The following is a 21234-nucleotide window of genomic DNA, read 5'->3' as shown; positions in this document are numbered from 1 at the left end:
ATGGTTAAAGGTAAAGAACAAAAGTGTAAGTAAATAAGTCATTTACATGAATTTTTTTAACTGCTATAGTAAAAAGGAGAATTAATCAAATTCTTACCCAATCACAAACATTTCTATCTTCTACTGCATTACTAGTACTACTACCACTATCAGAAGTGAGCAAGCTCCAATGACCAATCATTGACTTGTAGAAACTAACCACCAAACCCAAACGACATCGTTTCACCCATCCGAAAGGTTAAGATACATCCAGCCGTCCGTTAGACCTTCACTGGACCCCCACAAACCAATCAAGTGCGCCACGTGGAAAACAATAACTCCATTCAACGACGTAGACGAAACTCAGAAAAAGGCAAAGCAGCTTCGCTTCTCCTTCTTCTAACGCAAACCAACACGCCTAAGAAATCCCCAATCAACCCAATCGGCAAAGCCACGGCCATTACACGGTCCTCTTCCTTCTTCTCCTTCGAAACCCTAATTTTCCCAATCCGATCCTTCTTCCTCAAAATCTAGCGTCAATTTCAAGGTACGCATATGTACCCAATTACCCATACATCTATCTTTACATCGCTGTTTCCAATAAATGTTGTGACGTTTCTTTGTGGTGAAAATTTTCGATCTTGATTTGGCGGGGCTGGGGAAACAGATTTTGGAATTAGGGTTTTGATCGATTTCATCGCGTTGACGTTTTTTTATTATGCAGAAGATCGAGAGGGTTCGATAATTGCAGAGAATCAACCATGTTTACCAGGCTTTTTGGGAAACCTAAACAGGAAGGCAATGCCCTGACCACCTTAGACAAATTAAATGAGGTAAAATGACCGATTTATTCATCGATTTTTATTCATTCGTATTGATAATTTTTCTCAAAGTATTTAAATTTGTGTGATTCGTTCGTAGCTTTGTTAGTTTGATTTGGTTTTGGAAGTCTGTAAGTATTACTGTGTGTGTCTGTGTGTGCCAGCATGTGGATGATTCTCTATGGGTTTGTGAATAGTTTAGAATGAGAGGTTGATGGGACATGAGGAACTCTTCAATTATGTAGTTCTTTATTTTTTCTTTGAGTTGGTTGATGCAATTTGATTGCTTTCTGAAGCTGTTTTTCCACATATGAAATGAAGTTCTGATTTTCAAGTTGATATCTTGGCTTGTATTGCAACAAAGGCCATTAATCTCGGTAGTGATGATGATAACACCTATTAAGTTGACGGAAATGTTAATTATCTGGATGAACTTTGTTTCTGGTTGTGTTTACACCTATTTTTGTTCCTCTTCAGCAGTTGATTATTTCCTCAATCAATCTCTCTCTGTGTTGTACAGACACTTGAAATGCTAGAGAAAAAGGAAAAAGTACTACAGAAAAAGGCTGCTGCAGAAGTTGAAAGGGCCAAGGAATTCACCAGAGCAAAGAACAAAAGGGGTATGTTTGCAAAATGTTTTCATTCTTATGGAGAATTCGGATGGTGATAATCTAATTCTTGAATAATTTTTAAGGAATTTATTAACTTTTTTCTTTGAGAGAGGGCTTATGTTCACATCCGTTTATCCATTAGTTTACATTTTGCACCTTGATTATGTATACATGAGTGTGCCTTGTATTATTGCCATCTAATGCTTATCAAGCTTTTTTTCTACAGTAACTTAATCTAAGTAAGGAACTTATCCTGAAGGTTTCTTTATTCCTCACCACTGCTTTCAGCACCAATTGAATTGGTTAGGACTGGAGACTCAGTGTGTATACCAATACATTTTATACTCCTTAAAGTTGGTCAAATATATGAATGATGATTGTCAAACCTGTCTAGATTTTGTCTATAAGTTGGAAATCATAAAGAGTTTATAAGACCCTTATATGATTTGAATCTAAAACCAAAGATGTGTTGTCCATGTCTTTGAAATTCTAATTCTGTGGTTGAGTTGTAACTTATGCTGTTTTTTTTTTTTGCAGCGGCTATACAATGTTTAAAGAGGAAGAGGTTATATGAACAACAAATAGAACAGCTTGGAAATTTCCAGTTGCGTATCCATGATCAGGTGACGTTGGAATTGGAACTATATTTCTTGATCCTTTAAATAGTGTTTCAAATATTGTCAATAATTTTATCTTTTTTTGGATTTTTTGGTTTTGATGAATGGGATTTTGCTGTATTGATGTGGCACATGTTGATGTTGCAGATGATAATGCTAGAAGGAGCAAAAGCCACAACCGAAACTGTAGATGCCTTGAGAACTGGAGCAGCAGCAATGAAGGCAATGCAGAAAGCAACGTATGTAGCATTTATTGTTGTATTAGGCATATTTGCACTTTCCCGAGAATTTTTTTTTTAATAATATGCTTTACTTTTTATGTTTCATCTTCATTTCTTGGATGTCACATCACATCTTATTAATTCAATTATGGGTTTTCCTGACATAATTGAAATGGGTGCCCTTTTATACAGGAACATAGATGATGTGGACAAGACCATGGATGAGATTAATGAGCAGACAGAGAACATGAAACAGATACAGGAAGCGTTGTCATCTCCAATTGGTGCAGCTGCTGATTTTGATGAGGTTTGTATTGTCTTTTCCTTTCCTTATCCCAATATGATTGGTTTTCTAAATGCTATGTTTTCAACTAGTATATACAGCTGCTTAGTGGTTTGGACATTTTTAATCTGCAGGATGAACTGGAAGCAGAACTTGAAGAGCTGGAAGGCGCTGAGTTGGAAGAACAACTTCTTCAGCCAGCAACAACAGCTCCTGCTGCTCCAGTGCAAGCCCCAGCAGGAAGGCAACCAACCCGTCCTGTTCCCCAGAAGCGCACTGCTGAAGAAGATGAATTGGCTGCTTTGCAGGCTGAGATGGCACTTTGAGCAGGTCCGTTGATCAGTTTCAGTATGATTATTGTAATATCATTAAAGACAAAATTGCAGTTGTTTGTTTCGCAAATTGTGCCTTCTTTTATCATTTTAGTAGAATGAAGTACATTAAATGGAATTCTTTCTGAGGGTTTTAGTGAAATGAACTTATGTGCAGTTTCATTGTTTTGTATTTGAGTTAAGAGTTGATTTTATTTGTTATAATGTTGCAGGTATTATTCTGCAGGATGAAAGGAGGTTATGTAAAGGATTGGTCTGATTTTATAATGGAGATTTGTGCTCCGATCAAGCATCCAGATTTCTGTATGGCTTCATTATTAAACAGAATGTATATAAAGGTGGCATAAATCAAACAGTCCCCTTTGAAACTTGTATTCTGCTTTTTCAGATTTTTCTCTTTCTTTTCTTTTTCTTTTTAACTTATCTTTGAACACTTATTCAATGTTCTGTCAGGCCTGAATCAGTAGCTTGTTCTATTATGTGATATTACCAAGTGAATAATATGAAATGATCTTGGAGCCTATATTATGAAGCTCTTCTGTCTTCTTGGTATCGCCTCCACTCCATTGGACTTGGTCAGTATTTTGCTTAATCTATCGGCTGTTGACCCAAGGCGATGACAGGAAGGAAATGATGCGTAAATTTCACCATCTCTCCTGTGTTTAGGTGTCTTTTTCATCATTGATAAAGAGGGATTCGAACATGGGAGAAATTTTAGTCTTCAAACATGGACCGTGTCATTTATTATATGTTTTAAAACACATGAATTCGTAATACCACGTAATTGTGTAATGGTTACACCTTCGGGTTCTTTTTCAACCATGAAAAGACTAGACTAAGAACTAGTCTCTTCATGTTGGCCATCGATGAAAATGCTACTGCTCAAATACATCATCATCGTTGAACGTTGTTTCTATTGTTGTTTCATGGTTGCTATTAACTTGCTACACTTGGTGATCCAACAAAACTTCTAGTAACAAATATTAATAGATGGGGCTTGTGGTTGCTATTAACTTGCTACACTTGGTAATCCAACAAAACTTCTAGTAACAAATATTAATAGATGGGGCTTGTAGCTTTATTGGTTTTTCACTCATGCCAAGGGTAGAGTTCAAATGCTCTCCTCATTTACCCTCCTCTGTATTTATTTTTTTTTTTAAACAATATTAAACCCGTCCACCATTCAATTTGAATTATTTTATTATTTTCTAAGATCCAGCAAAACTAAAAGGGTAGAGTTCTATATGATTCTTGAGGATAAGAGATTTTGTAGTTTTCCAAACCCAAGGGAAGGTCGACGTAGGTTTTTTTGTTCTAGGGTTTAGGGTTTAGGGATGGATTAGGCCAATCTAACCCAACAAAACAAAAAGGGGATGGATTGTAAACCGTTGAAGCCGAGAGAAATGCAAGTGCAAATGCTTCTCCACACCCCAACCAGTGGCCCTGACACTGGCACTGGCATTCTTCTTAAAACAAGGTTGCGCATGTAAAAAACTTTGGTCCACAACCAGACAACAGTCTCTCTATAAAGCGAAGTGGTAAACACGTTGTCTGGTTTGGTGGGGTCTTGATTTCACAACTTTTTTCTGTATTGACAAAAAAGAAAGAGGATGCCCATTGCCCACGTCGTTCCTTTTTAGTGCCGTAAACAATATTAATACTGCTAAAAGTAGGTATTAGATTTGGGTTTACAACTGTTTTGAGGTTCTAATTGCCCTCCAATTAACTTCAGTGATTTTAACGTTTACTAGAGAGAGAGAGAGAGAGAGAGAGATAAACATAATGTGAACAGAGAGAGGATATGGAAATGAATGAATCTTGAAATGGAAAAAAGAATAGGGGATTTGATAAAAATGGTAACAAAAAATTAGCAACAAGAGCAACATAGGCTAGCAAGCAAAGCCTAACATGATAATGATGCAACAATTTCACTTCACAATTTTTCTTGAATTTTTCTCTTCTCTAAATTTCATCTTTCTCCAAAAATGGGGTCTCTAATGGATGATGTAGGTGAGGAGCAGAGCCAATACCATCAGCACATAAGCAATTCCTTGGTCCACTGCTACCCCTGCATACCCAAACACAATCATCAACATTCAACACGCACAATCTGAACTCAAATCACAACAACATGATTTCTAGAGAGAGAGAAACATACCATCACTTGTAGGGGCAGGGGTAGGTGCAAGGGTTTGAGCATTGATGGAGGGGAGAAGCAGAGAGATAACAAGGGCACAAATTGCCATCACAAAAAATTGAACTTTCAACATCTCCATTTTCTACAAGCTGTAAAAAAATTTCCCACTTCCCAAACACGGCTCTTTCTCTCTCTCTCTGCCCCCCACTATGGTATGCCCCAATGGGTCTCTTCTCCAACTCCAATACAAAGTTTTCAGCCAAATGAGGGTGGCTTTGTACCTCTTCAGTCCCAGATTTATATAGAAAGAGAGCAAAAGACTTTGAATGAAAGAGGAATACAAAGACACACAACAGGAAGGACCAACCCAAAAGCCTAAAACGACGGTGGGACGAGGAGAATCTTTTACACCCAAAAAATAAATAAAAAATTATAAAAACGGCCACTCTGGCTTATAATTGCTGCTAACTAACCATATGATTCATTTCAATGGCTCTTAGCCTCCTACCCCAAATTATATGCTCTTGATGGTGCCACGCGTACGCCCGAGATCAGTTGCACGTTAGAACTCCGGGCATTGTTGTCGAGCTGTGTAACTGTGGGACCCCCCTCCCACATGCAATCATATCATCAATCCACTCATATTCTCTTTCTATTATTTTTGAATTTTCTGGCTAAATTTCAAAAGTCTAGTAGATGATTGAGCCGTTGGTGTGTTCTTTAGTCTTTTCTGGACACATCACACTTCAAGGTAACTGACACACATCCAACTAGGCAATTCAAGGCAAGGCAAGGCGGTGCGTTGGGATATAAACAAATTTGAACCTTCCTTCCTCATGTTGATTTTATATTGACAATGAAAGGTTCGAATGTTGTTCTATTAATTGTCGTAAACATGATGAAAATCAGGTGACTTATATTTAAAGTATTTGATCCACCTGTCCTTGTGCAAAATTTATTCGACAATTATTCATTAATCAACTACTAATCACGTCACAGTATTTTGATGATGAAATGTGTTTGATCCAAATTAATGGGTCGGCCCGAGCTTCCAGACTAAGCTGGTCTGGTTAAGGAAGAGTCAGGCTGAAGCCCAATAATCTGTTCAAGGAAACACAAAATTGGTTCGTCCCATTAATCAAGGAGACCAGGAAATCTTGACCTAATGACACAAAGCCTGGTTTAAGTAAACAAACATGTTAGATTGAACCCCTGCATCATGTCATTAAGTATCATATCAACCTGTGTTCTTAGTACCATTATGATTCATAAAGCTAAAGGAAACAACATTTCCTTGTTCGATACAAGCCATAGTGGTGATTGACAATTGAAATCTAAGGAATTACAAGCCATACTGTATTTACCATGCGGTGTCTTTCAGGATCTAATCAATAACTGAGCTCAGTGGAGCTGGTGTCATCTCTATATAGTCAAAATCCTCTGTTATTCCAATCTGCATTTGAAATTAGAAAGACAATTATCAAAGGAAAGAGAGAAATTGGGAAGCTAGATGGGCCAGATTCAAATTGAGCATGTTCTTTCAGCTGACATGACAAACGAGAACCTCAGCGTAGCAAGCTCATGAGTTCGAAATAATAAAAACCTGGGCTTGCTCTCAATTAATTCTAATTTACCTCGTTGTACAAGTTCTCAAGCTGCTCTTTGGCCTGCGGAAAGTTATTTGAACACCACTGACGCACTGTGAAAATGTTGTCTGCAGTAATTAAACCACAGTTATTAAACCACAGTTATTAAGAGTTCCCATTCTCTTGATTTAGAAACACACCCCACCCTCCAAACAAGAAACAAATGGATTAAGATAAAACCTGTCCATCGATTAGCTGCTGTATGGGCAACTTCAATTGCTTTCTCTGCCAACAAAATTATAATATGGTCAGTTAACTTACTTGAGTTCTAAGGTGTTAAAAGGGCATCATTCTACTATGATTGAAGCATCAATTAACTCATTGCTTCGAAGGCAGCTGGATCATTGTCTGCATACTGCGCCATCTCATCCTGAAAATGGCAATGGACTGCAGTTAGCAACTCGATCAAATAATTCATTTAAGTTGTTTCAAACTCTAATGCATCACAAATGTGCAGGATATATAGACTCCAACCTTCAGCTCATTATACTTTAGCTCTATGGCTTTTAGATCAGCTAAGGCCTCATCTCGTTCATCCTGGTAAAAACATGAGCTTCAGATGCATAATAACATTCTTACAAAGTAGAAAACAGTTCAAGCCTTTGAAAGAGATAAAAGTTCGAAACACTCACAGAATCCTCACGTCCCTTCTTCAGGGCATTACACAGTTCAACAAGTTCTGCATGACGCTTCTTACTGCTTTTGAGATCAGATTCAAGTCTGCTATTCACATTCCTAAGCTGCCAAAGACCAAAACAATATCAGCACGAATCTACTCGTAGGAATTTCAGCACAAATCCTACCCTGTAGAACTGAGCTTATAATGCAAACCATCAAAGGATCACCTGGTTTCCAGCAGTGCTAGGAAGACTCCAAAAATATACCTGAAATTTTAAAATAACAAACGTTACAAAATGCCAATAAAAACAAGCATTTTGGATCACATCTTTCACAGATTGATCATCAACCACTATGCAAAGCTGTATGTGGAAACATCTACTTACAGAGGTTCCTATCTTGTCTTTGAAAACAAGGTCATCATCCACTAAACTTTGGATCACATCTTTCACAGACTGAGAAATAACACCTTTCTTTGGGCCTGACTTCTCAAGCTCCTTTAGCTGAAATCACCAATAAACATATGAACAGTGCTGTAGAAGTACAATATAAGCTGAAACCATTGACATTGTTCACAATGACAAAGAGATTAACCACATTTGAAAATACATAACTCAATTGAAATCAATTAGAATAGGGTTCGCAAAATAAAATTATAAAAAATTGAATGAATTCATTAAAATTATAGCATCAGGGCGTGATAATACTCACAAGGAAGAAATCTTGAGAGTCGTAAAAGATTTGAAGCATCTTCTCGCGCTTCTCATCCAACGAAAGACCTCTCTTCTTCGACTGTACACAAATCAAAACATCGCCAACAAAAAAACAAAAAGAAAAAAAAATTGAGAGAAGAGAAATCGCAAGAAATTCAAAATACTAACACACTTCGTTTCTATACGACACAAATAATTAATTGGAGCAATTAATTTGAACTTAAGATTAAAAACTATATTGAATCTTGTTCATTCGCGCATTTTCTCAGTAACCAAACGGAGCAATAAGCTAGGATTTGAAACTTGAGAGATCTGATACCATAGCTAACGAGTGAGCTAGAAATACAAATGAAATTAAAGAAAAATTAGGGTCCAGAGAGAGAGAGCGATTTACCATTGAGGCGAGCTGAGAAGACTAATTGCTGAGGAAGCTACTGAAATGAAGCGTCAAGATTGGCGGGAATTCTTTATATCCACTGCAGACTGCGGCACTCAGCAGCTTACGCTCAAATTACTGACATGTCCTTTTATACTTCGCATTTGCGTTTGGTCAAACGACGTGTCGTTCGAATGTGAAGAACAACTTACTCATACGGATGAAAAAGGGATTTTATTTTTTTTCAAGTGTGGAATGGAAAAATGATGGTCAAAACCATATCTCCTCCTCAAAAAATCTAAAATGAAAATCTAAACCTCAAATCATGACTGTTGGATCAATGCAATTATGAATCAGTCATGAAATAAAATTTTGAAATAGAATATCATGTAAGTTTTCTTTCTCGTATCAACGTATCACGTGTTACTCATGTGATGAGATGATTGTAAGAAGAAAGCGTATGCATGCTCCATTTCACTAAAGAGTTTCTTAACATAAAACAACTTGTCATTTTTGTAAATAGTGACCTTAAAACCGTTGGATTCTTATCAAATGGCCAAGATCGATCTCGGCTATGGCCCTCTCCAATTCCATTTTTTATCATCCCATTACACACAAACTAAATAATTTTTAAAAAAAAGGTCTGGGACAAAGCCACAAAAGATAGAGCTGCCAGCAGCTGCAATATGTGACTATTTTATGCATGCTGATATACTAATGCCTACTAGTTCAATATTATAAGCAAGTTGAGCAATATTATTAAGGTTTTAGGGTCTTCCTTTGTTATCCCTTTTTAGACTTTGAACTTATGGTTGCGTTTCTCAGTATCTTTCTGCTCTGCTTGTCGGCACGAAGATTTTGGCTTTCATGCTAATTAAATTAATCATTGATTGCTGGTACAGTTCAAGTTGAAAAAAAAGGAACAATAAAACATATGAATAATGCACCTACAAATTTCCAAAACTATCAGGTGGGTGGGTATAAATTTTTATATTTAAACTGTGGTCTCGTGACACAAATCTCTGTCATCCTCATCCCATATGTTTAAAACTTGGTGGCTTGGATTGAAAATGGATGAAAAGGATTTGGTCTGACTAATTTGGCAGAGGATCTTGAGCACACAGAATGTGAAATCAATATATATGCATTGACCAGCAAAGATGCTCACGTGGCCAACATGTTCTCTCATTTTAGAAAATAAGGAAAATAAGTACATGTAGCAGGTTTTGCAGCATTAGGTTCCAATCCACACTGTCATTTTTATTTTTTTCTTTGCTTTTCTGGTACAAAAACTGTCATTCATTTTTAGTATCAGATTCATAGGATCCAAGAGAGAGAGAGAGAGAGAGATGAAAATTTCAACTGGGTTCTTCCTCCTGTTGCTCTGTGCAAGTTTAGTTCATGCGCAGCGCCGGATAGGTTAGTTTTTTCTTTAGAAGCAAATGATATTTGTGTCTGTCTGGTTCATTTTACATATCTACTTATAACTTCTTGTTTTAGCTCTAAACATAGTTTCTTGTAAAAGGCTGTATCTTTAAGTACTAGTTGCTTGTGTTCTTGGCCTATAGCTCCCTTTCTTGGTAGGAGAAGAACTTTTCCTACTAATAAAGACCATTATGATTCTGTGGCATCTTTTATAAGGGTAGATATAATTCATCAATCTGGGATTTTAGGTCGTAAATTGGGCTGTTTTGTTCTTTTGTGTTAACAATCAGAAACAGCTCATTCATTCTGATTTATCTTCACTTATCTGTTTTCATTTAGACTTCATAAGCATTGACTGTGGCTCTCCCTCGAAGCCCTACGAAGACACAGACACCAACATAACATATTCACCAGATGGAGATTACACAGATACAGGGATAAACCAGAACATCTCCTCTGAGTATATGTATCCAAAGAATCCCAACCTACCCCTCCCTCTCTCAGACCTCAGGAGTTTTCCTCTGGGAAACAAAAATTGCTACACTTTGAGACCCGAAGCGGGAAAAGGCAGCTTGAATTTGATTAGAGCTTCCTTTTTATATGGAAACTACAATGGAGAAAACAAGCTACCTGAGTTTGATCTATATCTTGATGTCAACTTCTGGTCGACAGTGAGATTTGGAAATGCTTCTGAAATTGTTACAAAGGAGATTATAGGTTTTGCACAATCTGATAGCATGCATATTTGTCTAGTAAACAAAGGTTTAGGAACTCCTTTCATTTCAGCATTGGAATTTAGACCGCTCAACAGCTCAACTTATGGTACTGAGTATGGGACCTCTGCATCATTAGTACTCTTTAAAAGGCTAGACATTGGATCAAGCAATGGAACAGGTCGATATGGAGATGATGTTTTCGATCGAATTTGGTCCCCTTATGTTTCACCTTCTTGGGATACAGTTAGCACTTCTTTACCAATTAATACCTATGAGAACGGATATAGAGCACCATTTGAAGTAATCAAGACTGCAGCTAGACCTCAAAATGCAAGTGAACCTTTAAACTTGTACTGGAACACAACTGGTATGGATGATCAATTTTATATTTATATGTACTTTGCTGAGGTAGAGCATCTTGCGAGAAACCAGTCAAGAAAATTCAATATATCTTGGAATGGAACTCCATTGTTTGGACCTGTCGTGCCGCGTTACTTACAAGCAGACATAATATCAAATTCAAGAGCTCTGGTGGGAAAAGATCACCAAATTTCTATATACAAGGCAGAAAACTCTACCCTTCCACCCATTCTCAATGCTATTGAGGTTTTCAAAGTCATGCAGCTGGTTGAATCACCTACTTTTAGTGAAGATGGTATGTTTTCTTTTGTTGAAGTTTACTGCATTGAAATTTGTATCTTGCTCAGAAAGAAATGCTTAGCTTCACACCGGTCTTGTTTGATCTCAGTTGAGGCCATAACGAATGTCAAAACTACATATCAAATAAAAAAAATCTGGGCTGGCGATCCTTGTGGACCTAAGAATTTCTCTTGGGAAGGTCTAAAATGCAACTACAGCCTTTCACTTCCTCGGATTACTTCGCTGTAAGTCCTTCTGGGGAACTAGAATTAATACAATTTTCTGCTCCTTTGTAATCCATTTCTAAACAGATTTGCCTTTTATTGTCACTAGGAACTTGAACTCAAGCAACTTGAGTGGGATCATAGCTGCTTCCATTGCCAAGCTCTCATCATTGGAGTCCTTGTAATTATTGTTATTTTATGCTTGCATAAAGGCTCATCTTGTTAAAGCTATCCACTTTAATATCATACAGAACATACTAACTTAACTTTACATGCTTTGTCCCAGAGATTTGTCGAACAATAACTTGACTGGACCAGTGCCTCAGTTCCTGGAAGAACTAAAGTCTCTCAAGATCCTGTAAGTGTAATTACTACATGATGATGGATTCATTGTGATGCCAGCATTCCATTATTAAGAATTGTCATGCAGGAACTTGAAAGGCAATCAATTGTCTGGTTCCGTTCCAAACGCTCTTCTGGAGAGATCAGGAGCTGGACTACTTGAACTGAGGTACACCTCCTCATCTCAACCCGGAAAACTTGCTTCTTGTTTATCTGGTTTTGTAAGCTTCTTTTAGTTTAAAAAATAACAGAAATGGTTCATGTTATGCATTATGCAGAGAAGTATGATAATTGTGTATCTTCTGCATTTCAGTGTGGATGGCCAAAATCTTTGTGGTTCGGATTCATGCAAAAAGAAGAAGAAAATTGTTGTTCCAATAGTTGCATCGTTATTATCAGCACTAGTCCTCCTTATAGTGGTGATAGTAGTATGGAAATTGAGAAGAAAAAGAAAAGCAGGTACCTTTTAAATTAATGGAAGAAATAACTTCTGAAATTATCATTTTAAATCATGAAAAGTTCCTTCTTTTAACAGTCGGAATCTGAAATCATTATTTTGTGTACTTAGATACAGAAGGAGAAAACTTTAACAAAACAGGAAGAACTATAGCATCAAAGAAATGCCAGTTTACTCATGAAGAGGTTTTAGAAATTACCAAAAACTTTCAAACTGCAATCGGGAAGGGAGGATTTGGGATTGTGTACCATGGCTACATGAAAGATGGCACCCAAGTTGCAGTCAAAATGCTTTCCCCGTCATCATCTCAAGGACCTAGGGAGTTCCAAACAGAGGTTTGTCAGTTAGAATGCCTTGAAATTCATTGGATGTGGAATAAAAGTATTGGATATGAGGGATGAGTGAAACTAGAATGAAAGACAAAGGCCTATGCTCATTTGTTATAGATTTGATGAGTCCCTTGTTGACTGCAGGCTGAGCTCCTGATGAGAATCCATCATAGAAACTTGGCCTCATTTGTTGGATACTGTGATGATGCAGACAACTTAGCACTTATATACGAGTACATGCCTAATGGCAACCTTAGAGGCTGTCTCTCAGGTAATCCTTCATCAAAGCATTGTCCTTCGACATGAGCTTGAGCATTTCAAGATATTTAAATGTCACATTAATGGTTGCAGATTCAGATAGGAGCACACGTATGACTTGGGAAATGAGGCTTCACATAGCAATAGATGCTGCGCAAGGTTGGTGCTTCCTGGTACTCAACCCAAAATATGAACCTCTCTTAAAACTTAGAACAGCTTTCCTACACCAGCATTCTGTGCATGTGATTTTCCAATTTCCTACAAAAGATTCTTAAATATATATTCTGGTATGACAATATTTATTATATTACGGTTCAACTAATGTAGATAGTGAAATATGTCTCTCAGGGCTGGAGTACTTGCATCATGGATGCAAGCCACCTATTGTACATAGAGATGTAAAGACTGCCAACATTCTCTTAAGTGAAAATTTGGAAGCTAAAATTGCAGATTTTGGTCTTTCCAAGGTTTTTCCCAGTGACAATGAGCCTGATGTAGTGACAACAGTCATGGGCACTGCAGGGTATCTTGATCCAGAGTATGTTTTTACATTTTATTATTCTCTTAGCATTTTAATCATGTGAGAATATGATGTAAAAAAGAACTGCAGAAGCAAATTAGTTTCAAGTTTCAACGTCAAATTCGATTATGGCAAAACACAGATATAAGAGGAGTGACTGATTTATGATTTGTGCTCAGGTACTACAATTGTCAAAGATTGAATGAAAAAAGTGATGTATATAGTTTTGGGGTAGTTCTACTAGAGCTCATTACAGGCCAGCCTGCAATCATAAAAAGTGATGAGCATGTCCACATTGTAGAGTGGGTGAATCCTGAGCTCCAACGAGGGGATATAACAAGTGTTGTAGATCCGAGGATGCAAGAAGGTTACGATGTGAATTCGATCTGGAAAGCCTTAGAGGTAGCAATGGCATGCACAACTTCCACCTCCCAACACAGAGCCACAATGGATTTTGTATTGTCGGAGCTAAAACATTGTCTGGAAATGGAATTGTCTAGGCATCGAGAAAAAAAGCCAGGCTCGACAGAAGAACTTCGTGTTAGATTTGCACCGTATTCTAGTACTAGTTCAACTGAAGTGTTTTCCCTGTACACAGATTCCACAAATGCAGAGTCCATGACAGGACCATTTCCTAGGTAGCTAGTAATGAGGCTTGATATTTGCAGCCTTTCAGGTTGAGAAAAATATACAACAAAGTCTATACTTAGTTTTTGAATTTCGTTTATGTACATAGCCAAGTTTGTGATTAATTTTTGAGTTTTATGATTTGTCACACAAGTTTTCTGGTTCTGAAGTTGAAGCCATGCCTCTCTCTCTCTCTCTCACTCTCTACCGTGAGCAGAAATTTGCCATTGATGATCAGCACAACTAGTCTAGAATGCGTAGATTAACAAGTGCGTTTTGCAAACAAGAGAAAGGAAAAAAACCAAAAACGGAAGAAACACGTAATTGGAATACTGGTAAGTATCGCCGCGCGGCTATACTCTTTAAACATGCGTATGCATTCAAAGGGTATCGCCGTTCGGCTATACTGTTTAAAATATTCTATTTATGCGGTATAGCCGTTCGGCTATACCTTTAAAATAATTAATAAGTATAGCCGTGCGGCTATATCTTTAATAGTAGAGCCGAGCGGCTATACGCTTAAAATTCTATGTATTTAAAGCGTAGAGCCGCGCGGCTATACGGGTAAAATACACTATTTAAATAGTATAGCCGCGCGGCGATACTGGTAAAATATTCCATTTAGCGCTGCTCCGCTATACGGTTAAAATATTATATTTAAAAGTATAGCCGTACGGCTATACTAATTAAAATGATATATTCTTTAAACTTCTGGATTTCTCTGTAATATAAACCCAAAAACTATAGAATGTACGTACTGCCACCACTAAACCAAATTCTAGAAAGAAAAAAAACATGAATGCATACAAGGTAGTGGATCGGGTGTAAAATCTGTCAATTCATGGCTATATATGAATGATTCGTTTTGATGCATGTGTCGGTATTTGCCTGTGATTCTTTTTCAAGTTTTTTGTTTTTATGGGTCTTCTGAGTTTTTCCCTATTGAGTAAAATCTGTTGTTATACCGTTTTGGGTTTTCTGAACATCAATGTGCTTATTTTCTATTCGGTTTCTGATAACTTGATTCATGACGCAACTAGCAATCTAGAAACTTTAATCTTTTGTTCTCAGACCCTTAGAAGCAAGGTAATTCTCTTCTCCTTATTGTTAGCTATCAATGTTCATGCACGTACTTGCCCATAGTTGCTTAAGATTCCACAAATGCAGAGTCCATGACAGGACCATTTGCTAGGTAGCTTGTGAGGAGGAGAGGCTTGATATTTCTCAGAGTAAAATCAAATTTATATCATTGAAGATTGTATTTCTCTTCTTCTTTCCTTGATACTCACTAATTTGACCTCATAATAAACAATTGCAAGTTGGAGAAATTACTTGTAAACAAAGATAATTCTTAAAAGAAACAGCACATTTGAATTTGAAATTCCTTGACTAGCAAAGATGTTGACTTTTGGTCTCTTAGTTTAGATAGCTTCCACCTCCCAACCTAGAGCCACCATGGGTTGCCCTATGCTGCTTCCTTCACAATTCTTTGTTAATTTGATTAGATTATTGTAATGATGTTTTACTACAATATACAAAGACAAAGGACCAGCTTTTCTTAGCACCCATTTGAATTGTATTCACCATCAATCAACTCATCCTAAAAGTTTATTAGCTTAGCAAGAGTCTTGCAATGAGACTTTGCATGTTGAATAGGGGAAGGCATAATATGTGACATGCCTCACCAACCAAAGAAGTCTTTAATAGACAAGAAAAAAATATGATGGTAGAGTTGAATGAAAAGAGGTCAAGAAGGGCAGATTCAGAGAACAAGTATAATAAAGGATATGATGAAGTTCACAAGGGCCACACTTTATATTAATATTCTTAATCTGAGGCATGCTCTATTTCTCCACTTCCAGCCAAAAGAAAAGAGAAGGCACACCCATTTTGGTCATCACCTTTTCAAGTAATAGTCTTTGCCATGTTCTTAAAGATAATGGTAATTGCTGTTTACCAAAGACTAAAACCCTTTTGCACTTCTCACTCCTTGAATTTTCATTCAAATTGACTATCCATCCATGAATAACATCTATGGCTTTTGACTATGTGTTCTTTGTAACCTTATTCTAAGCTCATTCAAATGAAAACAAAACAAAACAAGAAACCCACAAGAGAGAGAGAGAGAGAGAGAGAGAGAGAGATGGTCATTGTCAGATGTAGACATTTTCTTCACTTTGACTATGCAGCACAATGCAACTATTGTGACCTCTGACTAGTCAGAAGCAAACAAATTATTGCTGACTACATATTACCTCACAATATAACTGAATATTTTCACTTGCACAATTAGGCAAACAAAATAGGTTTACAATAGCAAATTAGGGCCCTCAGCCAAAGTTACCACAAACTTTAATACAAAACAACGCTAAACACCGGCTTGATTAGTCGATAAACTGCGTGCATAATTCCATAATCATCCAAGTTTGGTTGTTCTTAACAGAACCAAAACCCTAGTATTTTGATTTTCATACGTGTTAGTTTGTGAATTTGATAAGAGAGGCTTTGCCTTGCCATCTTGAGTTCATAGCCTGCTGTTAACATGTAGGTAAGGAGAGAGTTTTTATATGCATAATACATAGAGCAAATTCATAAGTATATTTAAATATTTGCCTAATAACCAAAGTTACCCAGAAGAGCATCAGCAGGAGGCTCAAATCCGTAGTCCGTAAGAGCCCCACTTTCATAGCCAGACCACAGGGTGTAATTGTTCTCCAAACCCAAAATAGATGAAGTGGGAAGACTTGAAGCTTCTTGAGATGATGAAATATTGGTGAAACTCTTACTTCCACAAGTGCCAAAATCATTAACTTCCAGAAAATTTGAATGAGGAAATTGACTTATTTGCTTTTGTTGATCAAAACTCTGCCCCAAGCTCACATCCATTAGATATGGCAATGTACCATCAAAACAAGATGATGAAGTCCCATGATCCTGAGGGGTTCCAAATTCAAATTTGGGAACTGAAGCCGGAAACTCTCTTGAAGCCAAATTCATGTTATTTGCTGCGAAGAATTTTTTCTTCAACTTGGTATTCCAATAGTTTTTGACATCATTGTCTGTTCTTCCTGGGAGTTGGGATGCTATAACAGACCACCTAATTAATCACACACAAATAGAACTTCACAAATGGTACAAAATTAAACAGTTTAGATACACAAGATATGTTTATAAATAATATTGGACTTGCCTACTTCCAATGGTACCGTAGAGAGTGCAAATAAGGTTGTCTTCCTCCTCAGTAAAACCTCCACGCTTGATGTCTGGCCTAAGATAATTCAGCCATCTCAATCGACAACTCTTACCGCAACGGTTGAGGCCTTAATTCAACACATAATTAAATTTCATTTCATTTACCACCATGAAGAAAAGTAATACTAACTGTTTTGCATGAACTAACCAACTTCTCCGAGAACAATTAAGAAGTAATAATTAGTGAGTGATCATTTGAAATTAGAGTACCTGCTTTGGTAGGGAGAGAAATCCAATTGCCACCGGTGCCATGGTTGTGGAGGTAGTTCTTGAGGGTGGTGTCTTCTTCTGGGGACCACGGTCCTCTTTTCACTTTAGATTTGTCACAGCATGGAGCTCTTCCCATGGCCAAACACTCAAAAACACTAGTCTACTACTCTGGCCTCAAATTCAACCACCAGAGCAGAGCAGCCAAAGGGTCCAAAAGCTAAGCTAGCAGAGGAGAGGAGAGAAACTAAACCAGTGCGGGGCTACGTTGAGCATTTGAAAGATGGATAAAAAGAGCCTTTAGAAAGCTTGACTTCGTCTGACTGACCAATAAAGTTTATTCATATTCTTAATGGGAAAGAGAGACTAGTCAATGTTGGTGCTTCAGGAAGCACGCAGTTCTCATTCATTTGCTGTTAAAACAGAAATTTCCCTGCACAATGCCAGTGCCTTATAAAATAAGAAAAATACTTGACTCGTTGCACGTAAGTTAAACGCGATTTTAACTTTACCTTAGGCTTTCGGATTAAAGGGAAAAAAATCCATTACCCGGGTGTTGACAGAAACTATTTCATGCTTTGATCACCCTGACATGGGACTATTCAGATACCATCTGTCATGATATGTCCTGATGGATTCATTTTTATGCAGAAAATGCGAATTTTGTAATCTGGGATGTGTTAGGCCAATTGAAATATTATGTTTATGGATTTGACATTGATTTTATATGGAGATTGGTTGCTCATCATCTGCCAAACTTTGCTCAATGTCATGATCATGTTGTGCTTACTGAATATAATATGCAGACGACTTCAAATTTGATTGGCGATGACATAAAACTGAATGAGATCGATTTGCTATTGTTGGAGATCAAAATAAATCAAGAACAGTCACAAAAGGGATCAGCTGGCTCGTGTACTTGGGCTTCCAAGCCTTCCACAAAATCCAACTACGTTGGCTATGGGCCTGTGGCTTCCAAGTCTTATCCAAATTTTATTTTAGGACCATCAAACTTTTCTAGCCCATCAAATCGTACGGAAAAAGACTGCTCTGTTTTGGGCTATTCTGGAATAAAAAGCATGCTTTGTTTAAGTGATGCATGAGGACTTCAATGATGCTTGGTCTTTTTAAAGCGCATCGATATTGTTGAAAATGTGTAACACATTGCTACATTTTATTGGAGATAGGAATCAACATTTGGCACTCAGGTCAAAGTGGTAGCCCGATGGACCAAAGTTCGACTCGGCCTGATGGTTAGGTCTGTTTGACTTAGCCCGCTTTAAGGTTAGGTAAGACTTGTGCTTAGGATTTGGAACTCTCAGTCCACTCGCAGTCTGTGGGCTGAAATGGGTAGCCTGAGACTTGGTGGGCCAAAGTCAGGCCCAGCCCGATAGTTAGGCCTGTTTAATTCGACTTTTTCTAAAGTTGGGTAGGATTTGGACTTAGAATTTGAAACCCTCGGTCCACCCACGACATGACCAAACAAGACCCGCCTGTGGTTTGGCCCAGCTTGGCCCGGTCTAATTGACGCACTCTCTAACCTCCTTTTATACTTTATCAAAATAATGTAATATGGATGATAAACTAATAAACTTCTTATTTTATTTACACATATTATAAATTAAGTTAATTTTTTCAATGTTGTCTAAAATTGTATAACAAACAAGCAATATATACACTATATCTTTTAGTGCCCCTTTTTTGTCAAGTTAAAATTTAATGATTCAATAAACAATTTGAAATATTATTTTGCTTTTATTAATTATAATGGCACAAATTCCTTTAATTTTCATGATGTCAATCCTAGATTGGGATAAAAATAATATATTTTCATATGATTCATTTTTAGGTATAATATTTTTTAAAATATATTAGCTATTGTTCTAGATTTAGTAAAAGAGTAAAGCTATTACATATTTATTTTCTTAAGTTATACAGTAATCTATACTTTTTATCCATCATTTTTACCCAAAAAAAGGTGTAACAAAAAGATTTAAAAGACTTGAGAAAAAAAAATTTTAAAAGCTCGGGCCAAGTCCTTTGAAACCTAATTTTGACTTAAGACTAGTCCGAACTCAAAAATTTCAAGCATGGCCACGAACCCTAATTGGAGATAACGATATTGACATATTATCTATTGAAATTGGTTAAAATAGCTCTTTTCACAACTTCTATTCTAAAGTAGCCCCTTTTGCATTAAAGAGACACTATAGGGACAATAAAGAGACATTATATAGAGGCAAGAGTTATTATAGAATAAAAGTTGTGAAAATTGACTAGTTTAGCGCAAACTTCTATTATCTATAACCTATCAACAGTATGTTCTTTAATGAATAATGGAGGTCCATTTCACAATTGGATTGAAGGTTTAGAGAGAGAGAGAGAGAGAGAGAGAGAGAGAGAGAGGGATGCAGTCCTGCATTCTTATTCTTCCTATAATTTGGCTCTCTTGTCTCAACAAAAACAAAAAGTCAAACGTTGGCATCTTAATCTTTCTATCCAAAAAAAACAAATTTGACTTGAAGAAATTAACCACTTCAAAATTCATATGAACACAATTATATATGAATGCAACCTGTAATGGTACGAAGAAGATAAGAAGAAAATTTCTCACTATAGGTCCGGATTTCCTGCAATCCGAAGGACAACTGAGTGGTTAGGTTACCACATTTCATGGCATGCATATAATTGTGCCCTTTTTCACATCCCATCCATTTTCATAGTTCCATACATTAAATGATCTTTGCGTTTTTGGTCCATTCTGTCAGCATCAAACTCCCAAGTTTAAACTATAAACTAATACACATTTGCACTTAAAATATATATATATCTATCTATCATTTGGTGTTGGTGCAGCCAAAAGTAAGGGTTTCGAACCCATCGGCGCAGGATAGCGACTGGCAACTACCCAATTTCATTTGAGTTACTTGGTTTGACGGTAACCTCAATGTGCTGGGAAATCACACTACAAATTTACACAATTTCATCGTCTTCCTTGCTTTCATGATCATTGACAAAAACACACTCACAAACAAAGAAGATTTTTATTTTATTATTTTTATAATTCTAAACTCAGTTTGTCTTTTATCACAAATGGACCCACCTCGATTTTTCTTTTGATAATGTAGATTTCAGTGGACTGATCTGATGCTAACAATAATGTTAAAGAAATCATTTGGATCGAAATAGAACCTAGCCCCAATCTACAAGTTTTTTTTCCCAGTGCTGAAAGCTAAAAACGTCAAATATATATATATATATATATATATAATGATACATGGCAGACCAAACATCTCAGTTTCCTATAATTCCTCGACGATGGGTTCGTATTTTTAAGTTTTTGTTTTCGATGCACAAAATTATGGTTTTTATTTTCCAAAAATGGATATTCTTCGTGATGTTCTGCCAGTTTGGATGGCATATCCCGGAATGAGAGAGTGAAAATTTCAGGACCGCAGGGCTCTCTCCAGTTTTGCATTTCCAAGAGCACGACATGTGTATGTACATGAGCAGAAGCAAATTGATGTTCAGGGACACAAAGCATGCACGTGGCAAACATGACAGGTTTTTACGTGATGCGGCATATAGAGCTTATGACTCAAGAGGCTGACAACGACACTTGTAGTTTGTAGTTGGATGTTGGATTGGAACTCGATATAATAACTCTGCTCTTGTATTTTTATTTTTATTTTGTTTTTGGGGTAGGGGCGAACAAAAATTGTTTCTTCAATTTGTTTATCAAGAAACAAGAATTGTACTTGTTCAAAACTATGTCTTCGTCTCTCTGTCTCTCTCTCAGAGTAATTTGCAGAGGCCTTGTCTCTGGGTATTGAATTTTTTCAACAACCCAAATTTGCTTTTCAGTGAATTTAAAGGCCAAAAGC

The 21234-nt window shown here is 36.9% G+C and overlaps 4 protein-coding genes across 6 annotated transcripts; 2 read left to right on the top strand and 2 right to left on the bottom strand.

Annotated features, from left to right (window-relative positions):
* Window positions 1–325: 325 nt before the first annotated feature.
* Window positions 326–3387, top strand: LOC103340781 (vacuolar protein sorting-associated protein 32 homolog 2). The gene is made up of 8 exons (XM_008244227.2): window positions 326–526; window positions 704–812; window positions 1321–1420; window positions 1949–2034; window positions 2176–2267; window positions 2442–2556; window positions 2667–2862; window positions 3077–3387. Exons 2-7 carry the CDS (start codon window positions 741–743, stop codon window positions 2856–2858), a joined length of 657 nt encoding a protein of 218 aa, XP_008242449.2. The 5' UTR covers window positions 326–526; window positions 704–740; the 3' UTR covers window positions 2859–2862; window positions 3077–3387.
* A 1277-nt stretch (window positions 3388–4664) lies between these two features.
* Window positions 4665–8494, bottom strand: ATMND1 (Mnd1 family protein). Of its 3 annotated transcripts, none has more exons than XR_016122574.1 (12): window positions 8373–8494; window positions 7977–8057; window positions 7652–7768; window positions 7493–7531; window positions 7280–7387; window positions 7122–7184; window positions 6966–7017; window positions 6828–6872; window positions 6636–6715; window positions 6366–6454; window positions 5023–6178; window positions 4665–4932 (listed from the first exon to the last, which is right to left on the bottom strand). XR_016122574.1 is itself a non-coding variant. In XM_008244228.3 (10 exons), the coding sequence occupies exons 1-10, from the start codon at window positions 8373–8375 to the stop codon at window positions 6386–6388; spliced, it is 657 nt and encodes a 218-aa protein (XP_008242450.1). In that variant the 5' UTR covers window positions 8376–8493; the 3' UTR covers window positions 6201–6385. The 3 variants fall into 3 exon arrangements, 1 of the variants encoding a protein (XP_008242450.1); XR_016122573.1 differs by having other exon boundaries at window positions 5023–6102; XM_008244228.3 differs by lacking the exons at window positions 4665–4932; window positions 5023–6178 and having other exon boundaries at window positions 6201–6454; window positions 8373–8493.
* A 1089-nt stretch (window positions 8495–9583) lies between these two features.
* RHS16 (root hair specific 16) lies at window positions 9584–14056 on the top strand. The gene is made up of 12 exons (XM_008244229.2): window positions 9584–9773; window positions 10119–11150; window positions 11244–11379; window positions 11468–11539; window positions 11645–11716; window positions 11789–11869; window positions 12014–12159; window positions 12269–12492; window positions 12631–12757; window positions 12838–12903; window positions 13093–13282; window positions 13444–14056. Exons 1-12 carry the CDS (start codon window positions 9704–9706, stop codon window positions 13904–13906), a joined length of 2679 nt encoding a protein of 892 aa, XP_008242451.2. The 5' UTR covers window positions 9584–9703; the 3' UTR covers window positions 13907–14056.
* Window positions 14057–16155: 2099 nt separating this feature from the next.
* On the bottom strand, window positions 16156–17758 carry LOC103340785 (transcription factor MYB87-like). Its single transcript, XM_008244230.2, has 3 exons — window positions 17354–17758; window positions 17082–17211; window positions 16156–16988 (listed from the first exon to the last, which is right to left on the bottom strand). The coding sequence occupies exons 1-3, from the start codon at window positions 17487–17489 to the stop codon at window positions 16505–16507; spliced, it is 750 nt and encodes a 249-aa protein (XP_008242452.2). The 5' UTR covers window positions 17490–17758; the 3' UTR covers window positions 16156–16504.
* Window positions 17759–21234: the final 3476 nt, after the last annotated feature.

Source organism: Prunus mume, linkage group LG8 (assembly GCF_029339155.1).
Source record: "Prunus mume cultivar Tortuosa linkage group LG8, ASM2933915v1, whole genome shotgun sequence".
Lineage (NCBI taxonomy): Eukaryota > Viridiplantae > Streptophyta > Magnoliopsida > Rosales > Rosaceae > Prunus > Prunus mume.
The sequence above is the reverse complement of the archived record's forward strand: the minus strand, read 5'-3'. Positions and strand labels throughout refer to the sequence as shown.

Excerpts from the sequence above, each read along its gene's own strand:
- LOC103340781 (XM_008244227.2), top strand. The coding sequence starts at position 741 with ATGTTTACCAGGCTTTTTGGGAAACCTAAACAGGAAGGCAATGCCCTG. Across the intron at positions 2,035-2,175 it reads AGTTGCGTATCCATGATCAG|ATGATAATGCTAGAAGGAGC; the intron begins GTGACGTTGGAA and ends TTGATGTTGCAG. Across the intron at positions 2,557-2,666 it reads CAGCTGCTGATTTTGATGAG|GATGAACTGGAAGCAGAACT; the intron begins GTTTGTATTGTC and ends TTTAATCTGCAG.
- ATMND1 (XM_008244228.3), bottom strand. Across the intron at positions 7,532-7,651 it reads AAGACAAGATAGGAACCTCT|GTATATTTTTGGAGTCTTCC; the intron begins GTAAGTAGATGT and ends TTAAAATTTCAG. Across the intron at positions 6,873-6,965 it reads AGCTGCCTTCGAAGCAATGA|AGAAAGCAATTGAAGTTGCC; the intron begins GTTAATTGATGC and ends TTTTGTTGGCAG.
- RHS16 (XM_008244229.2), top strand. The coding sequence starts at position 9,704 with ATGAAAATTTCAACTGGGTTCTTCCTCCTGTTGCTCTGTGCAAGTTTA. Across the intron at positions 11,151-11,243 it reads ACCTACTTTTAGTGAAGATG|TTGAGGCCATAACGAATGTC; the intron begins GTATGTTTTCTT and ends GTTTGATCTCAG. Across the intron at positions 13,283-13,443 it reads GCAGGGTATCTTGATCCAGA|GTACTACAATTGTCAAAGAT; the intron begins GTATGTTTTTAC and ends ATTTGTGCTCAG.
- LOC103340785 (XM_008244230.2), bottom strand. The coding sequence starts at position 17,489 with ATGGGAAGAGCTCCATGCTGTGACAAATCTAAAGTGAAAAGAGGACCG. Across the intron at positions 17,212-17,353 it reads TTCTCTCCCTACCAAAGCAG|GCCTCAACCGTTGCGGTAAG; the intron begins GTACTCTAATTT and ends TGTTGAATTAAG. Across the intron at positions 16,989-17,081 it reads TACGGTACCATTGGAAGTAG|GTGGTCTGTTATAGCATCCC; the intron begins GCAAGTCCAATA and ends GTGATTAATTAG.